This window comes from Cheilinus undulatus, linkage group 15, assembly GCF_018320785.1.
Source record: "Cheilinus undulatus linkage group 15, ASM1832078v1, whole genome shotgun sequence".
Lineage (NCBI taxonomy): Eukaryota > Metazoa > Chordata > Actinopteri > Labriformes > Labridae > Cheilinus > Cheilinus undulatus.
In genome coordinates, this window is record NC_054879.1 from 37,491,896 (window position 1) to 37,512,188 (window position 20,293).

Consider the following 20,293-nt stretch of genomic DNA (forward strand, 5'->3'; position numbering starts at 1 on the left):
TTAAAACATTTGGGTCTGACATCAAAAGATGAATGTGAGACAATAGATCAGCATTTCAGCTTTTATTTAACCCTTTCTAACTTTAATATCCTCAAGGCAAGGTAAATGAAAGTGGGCCATCATCCTTTTATAGTTCTGTATGTGGCCCTCAGTGGAAAAAGTTTGGACACCCCTGATGTAAAAGGGTCATTAGGACTCATGTCAGCCCTGTGCTTTCTTCAAACATCATCCACTCATACTCAAGGATGAACTGATCATATCTTGGAGGTTAAAGGTCAACATCACTGGACCTCATGTATTTCCCTTGTTTTAAAACCAGTGTCTCAAATGTGCTTTGATGGGTTCTCTTCAAACTTTGCACAAATATCTACTGTGACTTAGTGAACTGATTACATTTTGAAGGTCAGAGTTCAAGGTCATTTCCTCTTTATGTGCATCCATTTCTTATGATGTATAACTCAGACAACCGCTCCAGCTCTTCCTCTTAACCCTCCATTTTACTTTCACTTTTTAATCACCGTGGAGAAATCTGACTCCTTGGCAGTTCATCCAGTTCCATCTGTCCATCTGTAATGTGTGTGTGTGTGGGTGTGAGTATCAGTGTGTGGGTGGGGAGTTTTGCTTGATTTTGACCCTTTGCCAATCACATACCTTGTTATTGTTTACGTGGGGTTTTTTAAATCTAGCAAGAGACAATGAGGAACATTAAAGGCACAGAAGGAAGTCTTGATAAAAAAAATTCCTTTGGTTGAAGATCTGGATGGGCTGAACAGACAAGAATCCTTAGGGCTGATGTTTTTTTTAATTTAACTTTACTGGTGAAATGAAACTGAGAACCCACAAGAGAAGTGATACTTTGAACGGTTTTAAGGCATAATTCAAAACATACAAAACATTTATGATTTTTCATAAATATGTTTGCTATTCTTCAGTTTGTAGGTGATTTTAAATGTCACATTTCTGTTATGGCCACACTTTCATAAAACAACCTGTGGAAATGAGTGATAAAACACGACTTTACTACTGCTGAAATATCATAAAAATACAATATATGAACTTTGATTTATTTATTTTTTCGTTACAGATATGTCCTCAGTGTGGCTTCATTCACAATCAGGCACCAACCACCCTTTATACAACATGAGTATTCCACATGAACAATGTTTGAGAGGCAGGGGCAAAAGAAAGAAGTATATTTACAAAAAAAGCTTTCCGACAATCAGCGTCTTTCAGTGAGAGCCACAGAAAAGTCGAACTCAGTTCTTATCCACACGAGACATCACAAGATTGTGTTTTATTAAAGATAACTGAGAGAGGTTTCCGTCTATCCGGTGTGCCATGAGCGCAGGTCAGCGGAGGGCTGCGGTGATAGCTGTCCTGCAGGAACTTTGTCCCACCAAATGTGGAGTGTGTATAAACATGCTTTCATTACAGTCCGTGCCATCGACCTTTCAATGAACAAAAGTGAAACAGACATCATAAATCAATTAAAAAACACACAAAAATGAAAAACATGTCACATTTGCAAGATATTGCCTACACTCAGAATCTCAACCAAGTAAATCACAGTAATTTCTTTAAGACAAAGTTCCACAGACTTCACATTAATATGCATGGAGAGTACAGAGTATTGTGTAATAAAAATGTCAACGTCAAGACAACAGCTTGGAAAAGTTGCATGATATCTCGAAGTTAATGCAACAGCTGTAGTCTTAAACACAAGCTAAATAACAAAAGGTAGACAAACATTTCCTTATTTGGAAGATCTCCTCCTATTTCTATAAAAGTAGCCTGCCAATAAAATTCCTTAAATCTGTGACAAACTTTAAGTGTTTGGCAACCACTGTGTCTTTCCTTTTTCTGTACAAGAGAAGTATTTTCTGACAAGGAATCTCATCCTGCTGATTTTAACATGAAGTTAATCTTGTAAATAAAAATACAAACAAAGGCTGTTTCAGTGGTGTGGTGTGATAGCCATGCATACGGTGGCCTGGAAGTGCAATGCCAAGTTACAAAGTCTGAAACACTTTACACAAATTTACATAAACCAGAACATTTTTAAAATTTCATAAAACAAATCTATATGAGCAATACACTTTTACAAATAATTGAACAAATTTACATGGTCCAAAATAAAATTTAAAAGTGTGAAACCGCTTTACAAAATGTGAAACAAATTAAAAATATATACAAAACAAAGTTCGAAACACCTAACAAAAACATTATGACATTTTTAAAGGCATATTTTAAATCCAAAAAAGTGCATTCAAAATGTAAAATTTACATTTTACAAAACAAATGACCAAACACTAAAATTTTGAGAAAAAAAAAGAAAAAAAAAATGAACAAATTGTATAAACACTTTAGCAACTTCTGAAACTAGTTTAACAACAATGAGAGGTAATGTAAAAAACACCTGAAGTGGCCCAAGTTTCAAGTTTTCTGAAAGTGTTTCAGACTTTGTCAATTTTAAATCTGACTTTGTGATGTCTTTTCATGTTTTTAAAAAGCGTTTCAGACTTTATATTTTTGAACCAGACTTTGTAAATCTGTCTGAAGTTTTGTTTAAAGGTTTCAGACTTTGCAGTTTTGTATCAGACTTTGTTAAACTGTTTAAAGTTTAGTAGAAGTGTTTCAGACTTTGCACTTAAAATTTGGATAATAATTTGGATCAGATTTTTTGTAAATTTGATTTGTCATTTGTTTAAGCGTTTGATAAAAAGATTTGTGTTATGAAATGTAAATATGTGTTTATTAATGTAAATTTGTTTTAAGCTCTGTAAAAGTGTTTCAGACTTTGTAAAATTGTATTGCACTTCCAGGCTACCGTACATGCCTGACACCTTTCAGCAAGTGACAGAAAATAAGAATATCAAGAAATCATCAATGTAATGACAATGACAGTGTCACCAGTATGAATTTTAGTGTGTTTCATACGGGTGCTAAAATCGGCTCACAGCTTTAACATCAAGCTACATTTAAACTTTCAGTGGAATACGCTGCATTTATGCTGTATTTGCATTTATGAAACAATATTGATAACATTAAAAGCTGTTTTTTGCATCACTGCCGCTGCCTAGTCAGGGATAAGAACTCCTATTTTGTTTGCTCTTACAGTGAAAATGATCACCCTCAAACCGATCATCTCACCTTCATATCACAGAAGGCAACACTCAGCAGCCCTTGAGTTTGAGGAGTAAGCACCTGAACATTTAAAACTCACAAAATGTCACAGAGAAACAAAAAAATCCCATTAGTGGAATGAATGCAAGACACAACATGCCTGCAAATTGCCCCTTAGCATGCAGGCACTCATGACAGACTCTTGTCTGGTGGAAAATGCTTCATATTGTCACACTAGACAATATGTGAAAATAATGTCACATTTTCAGGAGTAGGATCTTGAGTCAGTAAGATTTCTCTCTTCTGTGGAGGCCTAAAAACATATGGAGGACAATTGAGCTTCAGTAGGAGGCAGAAACAGATTTCCAGAAACTAAATAACAATGTAATGGCTGCAAGCTTGGCAAGCAGCTTCCAAAAATGTATTGTGCAACTCTGGTTTCACTGGAGAGTTTCAATGAAACAGGTTCAACAACAGAAGCACATGAAGATGCTTATCTACTCAGCATGCAGTAAGTGAAGTTCATGCACAAATATTCAATTACACAGTTAGATAATTTCAAAGGCCTTGAGAGGCAAAGCAACATTATTTACAATTTTAAATAGTTTCAGTTCATAAAAGGTTTTAGTTTTCATTTGTACAATCATGGAGTAACTCTGGTGACCACTCAACATATTTTTATATTTACAATTGTGAATTTTTGTTCGACTTCTGCTCTAAGTGCTTTGAATTCCCCCCCTGGGGCTGAATAAAGTTTTTTTTTAAAATTGAATCTGTCATCTGAATTGTACTGACCAATTAGAAATATGAAATGTGGTCCAGTTCTGAGAAAACTGCTGCTATACCATAGCTACATCTGAGCTAACAGTGACACTGAGCAGAAGCTATAGCTGATGGCTCACAGTACATCTAAACCCGGCCTGTAGTTACCGCCTTGTTCACCTTAAATGATGCTGATTGGCCTGAACTGTGTTTGGTTTAGCACAAATGTTGTGGATTGGGGCTTTAAGATGGACTTGCCTGATGACAGGCGTGGAGTCAGGGAATTCTACTGGCTTTGTCCAGTTACCACCAACCTACTTCAGCATGATTTTTCATCATTATGGATGGGGTTTAGCTGCACTGTTAGCCGGTGTAGATAGCGCCTGCCGCCACGGCAGTGATTGGCTTGGATGTAGCTTTAGAAAAGTGTCAGTTTAATCAGGTCTCATCCACGTCTTTATTAATAAAACAAGAGTAAAACAGAGAAGATGTTTCTCCAAGTCACCTGATCGTATGAACTTATTCACCAGGAAGATCTGCCATTCAAAGGCAGCAGCAGCCTGTAGCTCAGGTTAGCATTGGAGCTCTGCATGTTTACAACCTCATTTTGTCTTGTCACTCTGAATGGCCTTTAAGGAAAGTGACAGAATGTTTCTCCAACCACCATCTAAGAATTTTTTGTAAAGTCTGCCATTCTCAAACACTTTGTATGGGAGGTTTGTCAGCTGAATATGAATTATTTTCATGTAAAATATAAAACAGCCTATCAGGTGAGTCAAGTTATGTAAATTTATGACTTTCTAAACTTGAAAAGTTCATGTTTTCTTTTCTTGTTAATTTATGACTTGTTAAACTCGAAAACTAACAGATCCTCATATTTTCATTAGTGGCACTAACACACTGTCATAATCAAATTTATTGATCTGTGCACAAAGATACCTGGGTAAAAGTGCAGCTGGAAATCCAGTAGTTTAAATTTCACCAGGACTGGGCACAAATCTGTTAATTACTTTATTGTTATGTTTTGTTTTTTAATCTTGGCTGTAATTTGAGGAACAATCTTCAGAGCCTTTAATTTCAGTTCCTGTAAAGGTCATTTTCAAAGCCAGTGCTTACTCAACTACACTGACAAAAGTAAATCAAAGCAAAAGTACATTTTACTTCATTCAATCTGTGATATCAACGATTAAAAAATAAGTTTCTAGTTTACATAAATAAATCTATGTTTAAATTTAACTATATTTGTAAAAAACACAAGACATTTTTCCTGAACAAGAAAAATGTATGTAATAGAAAACAATCTTCCAAGATCATCCGCATAACAAAACCTGATATTGTTCTTTACTTTGTTCCATTCTGTATATTAATACACAAACTACTACAGTACTAATGAACTATCAATGACCCTGTGGTACACAGTTCCATATTAGAGCTTTTCAAACAGTCAGGAATAGCTAACTGTTGTCTGAGGGCGGTGGATAACATTGGTCATTTCAAATCAGGGGATATGTTGAGTTGAGTTTTCCCATGATGCCCTTAGGCAGTGTTTATATGTGTTTTAAATGTGTTAAGATGTGTTTAGTTGTTGCCTGATTTACAGCGATCTCTCTGGGATTCCATTGTTCATGTTTCTGATGGATTGTTGTTGTTTTTGCACCATGAGGGAAGTTGCGAGCACTAAGAATGACTGGCTGTTTTATTCTTTAAAATGAGCACCAAGCCTTCTTTGATTACTTTAGTTGTTCAGTGAAATCAAGGAAGAGTAAAACATTCATAGAGATGAATCTTTTACTACTGTAGTAAGTATTTAAATTCAATCCCTCCATTGTGAAGAACTCAAGAATGTTGCAATAGAAGTATTTTTTTAACAAAGGCGAGTTTTATTTGTTTATTTTTCAAAGACCAGAAGATTTTAAACAAAAAGTAATTCAATACATTAAAAAAAAAAAAGTATTTTAGACCAGTAATTCCCAACTTGAGGTCCAGGCACCTCTAGGAGGGGTGCCAAAGATCTTAGGCAGGGCACGAGGCTTAGATGTGCAAGTATTGACTAAAACCGCGATAAAACATTATTAAGTAGTTTATACAAAGATATTTTGATAAATAAAAAGCATGCATATGCCTTTCTTAGGGGTTTCTCAGCGAAACAATTACAATCTGTGTTGATGTCTGATGGCGGGGGGTGCTCCAAGGGAAAATGGTTGAGAAACACTGGCCTATTGGATGCTGATAGTCAAAGGGTCCTAGATTGTCTTCTCAGCAGCTTCACTGCTTTTAGTCTTGGGTTTTGACCTCTTTTCTTTGCTCTTTTCTCATAACTCAAAATAATGTTTTCATCATGTTTTTATGTTTTTAATGTAACCTTTGTTGAAATAAAGAGTTAAACTTTTATTGGGTGGGACTTTGGATTCTTTTTGTGTGGAACGGATTGTTAGAGCATCAACAACTGAAGTCTTTTTATTAGCTAAAACCTGCAAAAATCTATAAAACTTACCTTGAGTATTTGAAAGCAATAGCAGCCAAGAGGATGAGCACCAGAAAGAAAGGAATTGTTAGGAAGTATTTCCGGTCATTTCTTTGTTCTGGGGGATTGGTTCGTCTTTCTGCAGATAGAAAGAGACATTGTATAAATTAAAGGACATTTCTTTAAAAATTTGATGTCACAATTGTAAAAATGTGTTGTATGATAACTGTTACTTTAGCTATAATGTTGGTGCAAAGAAGACATATGCTATGTAGAAGTTGCAGAAAAATACCTGGCTCTTTACAGTGTGCAGTGATGTTTAGTGGCATGTTTCCCGTCCTGACAGAGCATGTAAGATTTGAAGTTATGTTGGAATTACTCCTCAGTTCACTTTTAAATCGGTGGAGCTGAGCGTCCTTTGTGCTATTGTTAATAATTTTGACTGTGGATGAGTTTGTGAGAGGCCGTCCATCCAAATGCCACAGAATTTCAGCACCTTCATACAGTCCTTCTACATCACACTGGAATCTCTGGTCACTTAATTTCTTTTGGCAGACATCGAATTTAGCTGGAGAATGAAGACAACATTATAAAACTGTACGTGGTTAGATAACATACTCGAAAATTAACCCGTATATTTAAGGGACAAAACCCTCTGAGAGTGTGTAATCAGTAACTCACCAGAAATTTTTAGAGATAGAAAGAATCGTTCGTAGGCATCCTCGTCTTGTGTAAAAAAGCAACATCTGTAGCTCCCCTGGTCCTCCGCTGTGATGTTGGCCAGGAGAATAGAGCAGTTATTTCTGTCATCTTTCACAAAGGTTGTGATTCTGTCCACCTCTCTTTTAGAGGATTTTGACTCGTATTGGAAAACAATTTTATTGCCATTCTGCCACCGAAAGCCCCTGGTCAAATTGACATTGGTGCAGTTGCATGGCAGGAGGACTTCCTGTCCTAGGAAGCCATGGATGGTAACATCATGCCCTACAGCAGAAAAGGCAAAAAGTGGTAAGAGGAGTGTTATTCTGAAAGACATCCACTGTAAAGTAATCAGCTCAAAATCTGATAAGAGCATGTTGTCCATGTTGATACCTTTAGATGGAATCCATTCTGACAATTTGACAGTTTCTCTTAATCTTGGATAACTTTGGTTCCACTATGTTCATTAGCATTGACTGTATATGAAGCACACAGAAGACAGTACATAGAAGAGCTACTCCTGTTGGCTGACTGCAGTATAGGTAAAAAAAAAAAAAAAAACACCTCCTAACTCAGTGCTTCTTAAACTTTTTTGGTCATTCCCGCTTTGAACAAGGGGGAATCTTCAAGCCCCACCTGGCTTGATCGCCCCCCAAAAAATCCTGACAAATTACACATTTTTAGATTTACTGAACCAACACCAAATTTGTGCCTGACAGGTAACTGATGTTGCTTTTACCATGCGCTGTTCCTGCTGTCGATACTCAGTGAGTTTTCTTTTAAAGAAATCCAGTGGCTTGGTGATGTGACTGGGGTGTGTTGTCTCCAGGTGTCTCCTTAATTTGTTGGGCCTCATGCTGTCTGCTGCTAACGGTTTCAGACACAGAACACACACGGATCTCTCCTCTGCCCCCACCACTGCTACTGTGAATCCAAAACCTAGATAACTCTTGTCATATTTTCTTTTGGTTGGCTTTTTGGTTGACTTGGCCCGTCTGCCTTGTGTGTGTGTGTGTGTGTGTGATGCTGCTGGCTTGCCAACCTTGGTGGTCCGTGTCACAAATCTATCCATATTGCTCACAGTAGCCTGCTGCCTTGTTGTGTGAAAGTTTGTTTTGTTCTGCTGCAATTAACATGCCGACGTCAATCATTAGTTTTGCCCTTTAGTTCCAAGTTAGATTTTTCTCCTGGTTGCCTTTCTTATGCTGTTCAATAATTTATTGCTCTTTTAATTTCAGCTTCTTGTAGGCTATTGTGTGTGCGTTAGGCATTTTGTTTCAAGTGAATGATCTTTATTGTCAAGAAAGAAAGGCGCATTAAATTGAATATTTCCTCCCATGTGTCACGCCCCATCTGTCATGTCTCCATTCCCCACCAGTGGGGCACGGCCCACACTTCGAGAAGCACTGTCCTAACTGATGGGACATGATTCAAACAATAAAGAGCAGCATTCTCAAATGGATCAATGGCTTTTAGTCGCGCAACTGACTGGGCTGAAGGGCGAAAATGAATCAGTTAATTAGTTTAAATAAAAAAAAAAAAAAAAAGGAAAAAGGATTTTAAAGCATTTTAAATCTCCATCTCCTCAAAAACCAGCACTTTTACATCCCCTCACATCTGCAGAAAAGCTGAGCTGTTAATTTAAACTGCACATTTTGGACCCTTATACAGGGCGCAGGATACATTAAAATTGCTAAAAACAGAAAAAGTCTGGCTATAGCATCTTAGCAGAGCGGAGGGCCACCTCCCTGAAGTACAATTGTCTGAATGGGAGCATACGTTGCTCTTAAACCCCTATACTTTTCAGCACTGATAGTGTCTTTCCAGATGTGTAAGCTGCCCACGCCATAGGCACTAATGCAACCCCATACCATCAGAGATGCAGGCTTTTGAACTGTGTACAGACAACAAGCTCAGAGCAGTTTTCCATTTCTGGATCCAGGTCACACATGGCCTCTTCTTTGCATTATGCAGCTTTGAGTTGCGTTTGTGGATGGCATGGCAAGCTGTATTGACAGATGATTACTGGAAGTGTTCCTGAGCCCATGAAGTGATTTCCAGAACAGAATCATGCCTGTTTTTACTGCAGTGCCACCTGTAGGTGGAGGGGAATTTCAAATCTCTGCAAAGTTACATTAAGGAAATTTTTCTGAAATCGTTCAACAATTTTTGGATTTGGATTTTTGGCAGATTGGAGAACCACTGCCCACCTTTACCTATGAGAGACTCTGCCTCTCTAAAATGTTCCTTTTATACCCATTCATGTTACTTAACAGTTGCCAGTTTAACAGTGGTGGAAAGTAACTAATTACATTTACTTAAGTAACTGTAATTGAGTAGCTTTTTGTGTACATGTACTTTTAAAGTACTTTTTAAAATCACTACTTTTACTTTCACTTGAATATATTTTTGTGCTTAGTTACACTTTAAAAAGCATAAAGTAATGAATAAAAAACAAACACTAAAAGCCATAATGAGGAAGTCTAAGCTTTCTGCAAACAACAAGAGAATGGGTTCAAGTTTGACTTCCACAGCACATGACTGTCAGTAGCAAATAGCAAGAGAATGATATCACATTTCATCTTGTTGTGTTTCACTTTCATTTAAGTTACACCTTATAATAATAGACAGCCTTGTTAGATCCCTATGTTTGTGTTGGTACTGCAAATTAAAGAAAGATCATATTTCACCAAAAATCCCTTTGGGGTCATAAATAGTTACTCAGTACTCTGAGTAAACGTTAAAAGACTTACTTTTTACTTGATTATAGCTATAGAATAGTACTTTTACTTCTACTTAAGTACATTTTAACCAAAGTAACTGTATTTGGACTTGAGTACAACAGTCAGGTACTTTTTCCACCTCAGCTAGTTAATCTTAGAAGTTATTATTAATTAGCAAAATAATCCTCCAGCTGTTTCTCATTAACACACCTTACTTTTCCAGCATTTTGTTGCCCCATCCCTACTTTTTTGAGATGCATTTCTGCTGTGGATTCAAAATGACCATATATTTTTCATGAAATGGTAAAATGTTTGTTTCAACATCTGATATGTTGTTTATGTTCTGGTGTGAATAAAATATGGCAGAGGTCATCAAGTACATTTGCACGGGGGCCAGATTTAGTCTTGACAGAGATTCTGGGAGCAAGACTTTCAAATAAACAAAAATTAAATCAATAATTTGGTCTGATTAACATATTATTGTATTAGTATCAATATTTTTTTTTAAATGCAGGACACTTTTAGGCATTCCCTGTGAGATCTATCCCTGTTATCTATAACATGACACAAGCCAAAAGGCTTGACAGCAGAACTGGCCGGGCTCCTGAAAATCCCAGAGAATGGGGCCCTACACAGTTGTGATTCAGGACCAACATTAACTGACACTTTTAACCCCTTTTTGATTCTTTTTGCCACTTTAACCCAATTTTGCCATTCTTTAACTCTTTCAAACCACTTTTCCTGTATGTTTTATCCCCTTTGTGCCACTCTTTTATCAGTTTTTGTCCCTTCTCCTCTATTTTTGCCACCTTCCATTACTATTTGAACCATTTTTGCCACCTGTTAAATACATTTTTGCCACTTTTCTCCTATCTTGCCACTCTTAAACCCCTTTTAGCCACTTTCCTGTCAATTATTGCACTGTTTTCATACGTCATGCCCCCTTTTGCCTCATTAACCAATTTCTGTCATCCTTTAACTCTTTTAAAACACCTTTCCTGCATTTTTATCTCCTTTGTGCCACTATTTTATCTTTTTTTTTGCCACTTTTCCTCTATTTTTGCTACTTTTTAACCCCTTTCCATTACTTCGTTTTGGCACTTACTCATTTTTGATACTTTTTGACCCTTTTTTCCTCTTTCACCATTTTTTTTTGCCACATTTTAACCTCTTATTACCACTTTTCTGAAAACTGTGTCCATTTGTGCCACTCCACAACCCATTTTTCCACTTAATTACCCTTTTCTGCTACTCTTTAACCCCTTTCACCACTTTATCTGGCCATTTTTGCAACAGCTCTGCCCACCTTAACCCATTTTCTTTTAATATCTACTAATAATGGCTGACAGGTAAATTTATATAAAAATGATCAAATGTTAGGTCATTTTAAAGCTATTTTAATATTTTAATATTTAATGGTCTTCTGGTGGCTGGACAGGAAGCTTTGGGGGGCCTGATATGGTCCCCGGGCCCCCAGTTGATGGTCAGAGCAACATGGGTTTATATGATTTATATTTTACATTGCACCCCATGTGTTATTTTGGAATTGGGGTTGTAGTAATAAAAGTGAACAATATTTAAGCCATGTATTTGTTAAAATTACAGGCTATAGTATCTTTCTTATTCAGTATTTTTGCAGATAAGTTTGAAATGAACCATTTCTTCCTGTTATATCAGCAGTGAAACATGCATTAGAGTGCTCTGGAGTGTTATAAGATTTTTTTTTCCTAGATAAGGACAAATCACAGATAAGAAAACTTTTGGTGAATGTCAGAGTCTTTGTAAAAACTGCAACAGAGTTTTAAGAACAATTTTTATTTGAAAGCAGTCGATAATGCGGCCCAGTGTTTGCTGTTGTTACTGGCATTAAATCACATAACCAGTGAAATATGTCAGCAGTTGTCATAGTAAAGTTTTGGCTTCAACTCTGTACAGTGGAAGGAGATGGAGACGTGCTGTCCATATTGATAAGTAGTAAATTTCCTACAGGCATCTTGCTTAGTTGCTCAACTAAAGTAGCTGTTAATAGAGACCAGTGAAAACGGCACATGAGCACACATTTTCTCTAACTGATCAACCACTGCTTGGTGATGGATGCTGCAGCACAACCAGTTTGTAACAGTAAAGAAAACTGATGATAGCAAAAGGTTTTTTCATAAACAGGGATGGGAGAATGCAAGAAAGGAGCCCGTGTACATGGGGTGGGACTTGGCCATCTGAGCGCCGTGGTAATAAAGGTTTTGATCAGAGGACCAAGAAGGAACTCAGTCACCTCATTCTGCCATGGTGGCAAAACAGGAAATACACACTTAAGACACCTGTACAACCTGTGCACCACATATTTTATGATACACCCAATAATGGAATAACTGACACCCTGCTCTTAAAGTGAGATGACATGTAATACGCTACCAGGTATAATCATTAACTTCATAATCAGATTTCTATTTTCCTGCATTGATTCAACAGAAAATCATCACTGAGCTTCCTAGATTTAACAGAAAAATAATAATTTGATCTTATGTGCATTAATTAGAATTAAACCTGTCTTTTTCAGTTTTTTGGGGCTTTATTATTTCTAACTAAACTCAGAGGTCAAGTCTGCCTTATAGCTCCCTGAAGTCTGCAATGTGTTAGATGTTTCACTAGCAACATGTTTTTACAACTGATCTTTTATCACAGAAGTCATTCAGGGTGCTTCATGTAAGCAAAAGAAAACATAATCCTGTTTACGATGCCAGATATTGCAACACCACAGAAAGTACCTAAGACAACTGCGTCGAGGAAAAAAGGGGGCAGGTGTGTGAGAAAGAATGCCACACAGCAATTTTAACAGGGCGGGAGATAACAGGCTCAATGAAAAAGGGATCGGTTCATGTTTTGTCACATGCAGCCATAAAACATAATTCTAATCACATTATTAGTGATTTAAAGGCAAAGCTAATAAAATAACGTTTAGATTGGAGATTCTCCTCCAAAGCATGGATGCATTTATTTCTGCTGTGCTCTGCAAATTTTCATGCAACAACTTCTGTCTGTTAGGCACACTCATGACATACATGGTGGATTGGTTTGTTTCCATGGTAGCTTTCACACAACAATAAAGTAATCTCTCCTCATAGTTCACACCCTAACATCTCTGCCAGAACAAGCTGCAGGGCATACAGTGAATTAAAAAAAAAAAAAAAAAAGTAATTAACACAAGCAAACAGTATCAGGAAAATCTGGGGAGTCTTTTAAAAATTGTACAGTTAGTCTTTTTTAGAGTATTCTACTGCCAGAGTTGGAGTAAAAACACAGATGAAACTCTACTGGAGTAAAACTTTTAACACACCCACTCAAGTTTTAATTCAGCTACCATCACTCATCACAGCTGCAGCTGGTTAGGAGTCCCAGCTGCATCAAATCCGTAGCAATCAAGACCCCACCTCTTGATGAACGTTCAGACACCAGTGTCAAATACAGCAACAGAAAATATACACTTGAAGTGTGTAAAAATGCAGCGTATTCTTTACCTGGAGAAAGCTTGGAGCTTAAAACTGACTTCCATCGAAGCATAGTAGCTAGTCTACCTGCACAGCAGGCCAGTTGGCAGATTGATTGACACGTCTACGGACAAATCAGGAGTGAGCTTTGACATGCAGTATTTTAGTTGTGTTTCTGTTTAGGTCCAAAAATTGAACATGTTGGTGTTTTACAGATTTTGTTGGGACACGGCACCCAAAACCTGAAAACAGGACTGTATCTGGGTAAATTGGGACGTAGGCCTATAGTCACACAATCCTAAACCTTAACTTAATCCAGCCCTCCCAAACCTTAGCGCGCTGTGGCCTACTGTCAGACTTTAACATTTTCTGGAGACCACCTGAGACTGAAAGTATTGACTGCCTTATTTTATTAAATAGACAGAGGCTTTAATGCAAATGCCTAGTTTAAGAGATATTAACATCACAAGGAATTGTTTACATAGTCATTAAGTACACTTAATAATCCAACAGCCTTTAAACTTTTTATTTTCTAACATTAATCCTTTAAAGTGTATGCCATGACTCTGAAACCCCCTCTCCTGGTTACATTAATGCAGCATGATAGAATTTTTAACAGACAAGAGCAATTAATTCAGCATCAGTCCAACCATGACAACACTTCTGTCCATCATGTTGAAAAGGTGACATGTAGGTTAAGTCTTCTGGCTGTGTTTTGTTACAACTTGATTTTAATTTTCAAAACTATGCTTTGAAAGCCCGCCTACAGCACTCCCAGGGCCCAACAGTGGGCCCTGGCCTCGACTTTGGGAAGCACTGCCTTAATCCTCACCCTAATTCTAAACAGAAGTTTAATCAGGTTTTATTTTCAAAGTTTTAGCATGTATTTTTGTTTTAAAAGAGACGGCGTCTCACATAAACGGTCTGTGAGAGGGGAGATGTACAACCTGCAGCCAGACCCCTCTATTTTCTCCTACACTTTAAGGTGACAACCATATTTTTCTTGATTGCAAAGGGAATTTCCTGGGGCTTTGTGGGCCAAGGGGCCTCAAGGCACAGGCAAAACAAAGCGTCCACTAACTGCAAGGTCTACTCCAAAACTGATCTCGATAAGATTAATACTCAGACTGTACTCTGTACACATAAGATAGGACTGAACTAGAGTTTGATTGCTACAAAAATTCCCTGTGAAGGACTCCTGGCCAGCCTTTACTGAGTTCAAAGGACCTGAGAAAAGTCCAGACACTTATCAAGCAAACATAGGTAAGGTAGACCTGGAAATACCCAGCTAATGAAATAGTGATTAGTAGAAATAACTCCATGATTTGAGCATCTGTGGTGCACATGTTGTTTATTTTTATAGGTAACGTCTTCTTGAGTGGCATGTTTTGAGACTTTGAGCTGAATTGTCAGTCTTTTAAGAGATGATGACTCCTGGGTGTGTTTGCATTTTTATAATGAACATTTTTGTCCTGTAGTTCTGTAACTTTATCAAACAGGAATGCTTCAAACTGTTTTCCTCCATGATTACTTCAGGGCAGTGATCATCAACTGTCAGCCCTGTGCCACATCATTCCTGCCACAGCTCCCCATCCGGCCCTCAGGAGATGATCAAAATCAGAAAATGTGCAGAGGAACATACATATATGTTGTGGTATATAGGGTATGGTGTTTGAAAATATCCCAGCAGACTCTAAAACATCATCTTAATGTTTAATCCATTTTACAGAAATCCATCTGTGAGTCATTTGTAGTGACTATAACACATGATTAGTCCGTTTTTGATCAAAGCTGCTGTTTTCCACATCAACTCTCCACTTCAGGCATTTTGAGAATTTAATTGCTCCTGCCAGAGAATCAAAACAATAGACCGGTTTCCTGCCCATTTTCCCACTGATCACAACTCAACATTTAAGCATCAAACACAGTTATGGACAACATGCCAGCCTCAGATACATGTAGCCAAAATACTGCAATCCCCCCTGGTGGCTGTTGCAGTTTTGGCAGTCAGGACTGATCTCCCTGCCAAAGTCCAAAAATGTAGGTGTTGTATTTTTGAAGAACAAAAAAAATAATATTAAACAAAAATATGTTAATTGAACCAAAATATTTATTCAATTTTAGTTTTTGTGAAGTCCAGCCCCTTCAGGTGAGTCTTTCTATTGTCACACTTACTGTGCAGCTTTTGTGACCCCACTTAGTACACAGACCCACTTCCTTGACCTTTTATTTCATTTAAAACACACCTGAACTGCCACTCCTTCTCTCAGAGGACAACGTTGACTTTCTGACCTCAAAATTTGAACCGACCTCCTGTTATTTTGATATTGAGTTGTTTCAAACAGAAAGGACTTTTTTTTTTTCATTTATGTCATTTAGGGAAGAAAGCTGCCAGATATGACGTACGATTCCCTGCTTTTTCACTGAAGTCTGAACCTGAGTGCAAACAATTCTGACAAGGGTGCTTAGAGGGAAGAGCCATTTTGATGAGGTCATCAGAAATACTTGTAAAATGCTCTCAAAGCACAATCAGAGGAAAAAACTTTCATGAATTTCAGTAGCTGAAAAATGTCTACTTGCACAACACACTGACACATCCAGTTTTGGCAGAAACCACATGAATTAGGGATGTACCAGCACTTTAGATCCCAATTACAAATCAATACAAATATGGACAATTACAGTTATTGACTGTAAATCAAAATGGCCCCTCTCTCAAGTAAAAGTACAGTTATTCTGGTTAAAAAAATACTTAAGTGGAATTAAAAGTACTGATTTCAAAATGTACTCAAAAAAGTACAAGCACCCCAAAAACTATTCAATTATAGAAATTTGAATAAATGGGATTGTTACCCCCCCCCATCAGTTCCCCTATGTTTAATGTATCTTTCCCTGCCAAAGAAACCAATAAAACAAAATAAAATGATTTCCTACATTTCTTATTTTTTCATGCTGCAGGGAGGCATGTTTGCAGAGAGCTGCATCTAGTCTTTTTTGTATAAAATAACTCTTCAACTAAACTAAACTGCTCAGAAGAATGAAAATTTGAATATAAATCAGATTTTTAATTACTACTTATCAAGACAGACTTCAGCTCTGAGAAGTAAAAATCAATGTTTATTCTATTTTTATAGTTCAACCCATGTCCCATCTGTTAACATGGGGATAGTCCATCTGTTCTCCCTGCAGCCAGTCAGTAGAGCGCTCTAAATATTTTTACTTTACTCCTAGGCGACTGTTGTGAAGTCCATCTTAATATCCAGTTTATGTCTTCAACACGGTTTTTAAACCAGCAGAGGGCGCTACCAGTTCATTGTTTCTCTTGTTTGTTATCTGTTAGACAGTGGCAAATATTAGTGGTGAAGTTTTCATACAAATTTATGGCAAAATTTAAACAAACATTAAGAAATTCAGCAAAAAGTTAAATTCTGGGGTTTCCATGTTCTACTGATTATTAGAAATCCACATTCCTAACAGTAGATGGCGCTGATTGACAAATAAAGTAGAGGAGAAGAAGACTCACTGCAGTGTTACACTGAGGGAGCTAGTGGAGATAAAGGAAGATAATATCAGTGAGAAAATAGAGTTTAAACATTTTTCTAGGGCTGTCAAAAGCCAAGATTTTTCTTAATATGAATAAAGTAATTTAATCACATCCTTTCTATTGCATTTTAAAATTCTACTATTTTGCATTCAAAATTTTTTTTGTTGTTATTTTGCATTTTTCTCTTTTCTTAAACTGAGCGTAATGGACTTCCTGTTTGGATACAGACCTGCTTTTATATGTAGATACTTATACAAAGATTTTAACATGAATTTAACCATGGAAAATGATCTTGTATGGATCTTAAAGACAATAATGGAACAGTAAAAGGTAAATGTTTGATAATAGAAAGTTCAGGTGACTTTTGACTTGTCCACTGAGCTGTCAGTGAGTTGTTTTAAAGGGAAGTGAGACGTTAAGGAGCAGTGGTGGACTTATTTGACATCACTGTGGTTGCAGGAAGATGCTGACATGGTTTAACCAAAGTGTGTTGAAAGGGATTAACTGGAATTAAAGAACTCTATAAACATAGGTTCAAAGGGTGTATTAAAAAGGCATCAAAACAGAGTCTGACAGCTCAGAAAAAAAGAATCTTTGGGCCCACTGTTGAGTTCAAGCCCCTCAAAAAACTCGTGGAACCTTTACATGAAGCAAATTCCAGCAATATAGATAAAGAAATGTCGAACCCATTAAACAGAGGATTCATGCACTGTAAAATGGCATTAAATTATGTTTGAACATTATGGCATTTAATGGCAGAGGAAGTCATTACATTTGTAGTCAGGCCTGTCCACAGAATTGGCCAGGCCCCTGAAAAAAAAAACAGTGAATGGGCCCTCCCCAGCTGAGATTTATTAACAATAGCAGGGCATGTTTGTTGGATCAGTAGCATTGGTACCAGTGTCCTGGCAAACAAATGATCACATTTGGAGCAGTGTGCCGAGCCATTATTGGGTCTGATGTAAGAATCATTTAATGGGGTTAATTTTTAACCCCTTTTCACCACATGTTCCACCCATTTTTACCACTACCACCCCTTTTCAGCATGTTTGTCACTTTGAGACCCAATTGCCACTTTTAACCATTTTATACATTTTCATCACTCTTAACAGATTTCCATCGCTTCGTTGCCACTTTTAACATCTTTTTGTCATTTTTGCCACAGATAGCTTATTTTTGCCACTTTTAATCCATTTTCACCCATTTTTAAGGCCACTTTAACACCTTGCCACCTTTAATCCAGTATGCCATTACTTGCAAATTTAAGCCCATTTTTGCCACTTTTTACTCATTTACACCAGTTTTAACTTATTATTTTGCCACTCTTCATCTATTTTCATCCGTTTTTGCAACTTTTAACCTGTTTTCATCATGTTTTTGGCCCTATTCATCCTTATTCACCACTTGTTTTCCACTTTTAACCATTTTTTTGCAACTATTTTGTCATTTTTAACACATTTCCACAACTCCTAACTATTTTGCCACTTAAACCAAGTTTGATCATTTTCAAACCTCCTTTAACTCATTTGTTTGTCACTCGTTGCTCATGTTTGCATCATTTGGCAATTATCTAATTATTTACAGTAATTTTTATTATATATGTTTTTTATAACTATTATTATTATTATTATTAATAGTGGAAGTATTATCATTTTTATATTGGTTGTGTGTGTCTGAGTGTTATTTGACTGATTAGTACGGATGACCTTTAATCTTCTACCACAGGCACACCATGCATTAAGGACTCATGGTTTCCGTTAGGTGTGTCATACATCCCGGCCAGTGAGCAGATTTCATATGACCCACAAGGTGTATTGGGGTGACAGTAGATTTTGAAAAATTACATGTTTTCATCAATTTTAAAAACTGAGCATAGTTTGAGTAAAATACCTGCCCTAATATCAGTCATATGTTATAAAATTGCTAAAATTGGCAGATCAAATGAAGCCAAACTGGTATCTGAATGAAGAGCCGTTTGAGAGCCGAAAGAGCCGACTCTTTTTGCCGAGCTGAACTAAATGAGCAGGATCACTGAAAAGAGCTTAAATTCCCATCACTAATACCTACTGTACAAGAGCAGTAATGATTTTTTTCACACTGATAAAAGTGATTATTATTCAGGTTGAAAATAAATCATAGTCATCACAGTTTAACTAAAATTTATTATGATTTTGCTGACCTCCATGGACCCCCATTCTACTGGGCCCCAGAAAGCTCCCACCTTTATCCCCCCTTATGGATGGCCTTGCTAATAGTACACATATTTTTTTCTAGGTGCAAGTTAGCCTTGCCTTGATATGTTAACTCCTGAGATGACGATAGTATGAGTCAAAAGAGTTATGAGCCTGCACACATATTGCCTCATAGCCTATCTAATAGAAAACAGATAGCCTACTTCCACATATGTTTCTTCGCATGTCTTGCTTTAGCAAAATGGAAGAGTGGCCCCATTCGTCTTAACCAGGGGCTACCACATTACTAAAACTGCCCCTGCATGGCACATACAACACAAGCATACAAATAAAAAGGGCACCAAATGATAAGACCCCGCTAGAAGGCATAATACTGTTAAAAGAAAAAGGTTCATCATTAACAGGGTCGATTTTGACCACATTTTTTCCGTATCGATTTTCATCGATAAAGTGACCAATAATACATCCAACAAATCTTTCTATGATCCCTGTGATTAATAACAGTTTTTGAATGAAACTTTTACATGAAACCATTCATATTCTGTTTAATTGCAGATAATAACTTGAAAAGTAAGACGGTCTACAAAGGTGCAAAATATCCTTATGTTGGTTTGTACACAACATTTTCAATAAAAGCATGAATAGCATTTAATAAGAAAACATAACGTGATCATTCTGCAGACTCCAAAGCACTCACTGAATAACATGAAAGCTTACCAGAGACCCAGACAGTCAACAGCAGTATTCCCAAAACTAGTATCCTCATGTCCGAACTCTGAGTAAAGAAGACGAAGCAGATAACTCTTGGAGTTCACTGCTGAAGTAGCCTAGTTCAACAGTTTCAATAAAAGTGCTCAAACTTCTTTGAGTCGGGCTGTAGCTGTTGTTCCGTTTAAAAGGACCAGCCGGTAACCACAGCAAAAATCAGAGCTGCAGGACATGCATGGTACTCTTATTGGAATAAGTGAAAGTATTACGGCAACTGGTGTTTCTTTTCAGGAAAATGTCACCACTCCGCCAGTCCACTCCCACCTCATACTGCACACCCACACACGAGTGATCATTAACAGTCATAACACTGATTTTTACTACATATCACAGAAACATAAAACAATCTTAATCTAATCACTGTCGCTTCTTTCCCACCTTCCCGTCTTGCATGTAAACATATTAAAAAAGTAAGTTAGTGAAGGGTTTTTTTTTCTCTCCAAAGCGTAAAATTAAACATACGCACTAAGAAAAAAACAACATACACATTGGCGCACGTGCATGCGTGTACGCACGCCTGCGCACGCATGCAC

At 37.1% G+C, this 20,293-nt stretch overlaps 1 protein-coding gene across 3 annotated transcripts; it reads right to left on the reverse strand.

Annotated features, from left to right (window-relative positions):
- Positions 1 to 476: 476 nt before the first annotated feature.
- Positions 477 to 19,942, reverse strand: si:dkey-192g7.3. Of its 3 annotated transcripts, XR_005992961.1 has the most exons (6): positions 19,710 to 19,942; positions 7,031 to 7,333; positions 6,642 to 6,917; positions 6,380 to 6,488; positions 3,151 to 3,436; positions 477 to 1,448 (listed from the first exon to the last, which is right to left on the reverse strand). XR_005992961.1 is itself a non-coding variant. In XM_041806486.1 (5 exons), the coding sequence occupies exons 1-5, from the start codon at positions 13,327 to 13,329 to the stop codon at positions 1,325 to 1,327; spliced, it is 855 nt and encodes a 284-aa protein (XP_041662420.1). In that variant the 5' UTR covers positions 13,330 to 13,353; the 3' UTR covers positions 477 to 1,324. The 3 variants fall into 3 exon arrangements, 2 of the variants coding, with proteins under 2 accessions (XP_041662420.1, XP_041662419.1); XM_041806486.1 differs by lacking the exons at positions 3,151 to 3,436; positions 19,710 to 19,942 and adding an exon at positions 13,287 to 13,353; XM_041806485.1 differs by lacking the exon at positions 3,151 to 3,436 and having other exon boundaries at positions 479 to 1,448.
- Between the last annotated feature and the right edge of the window lie 351 nt (positions 19,943 to 20,293).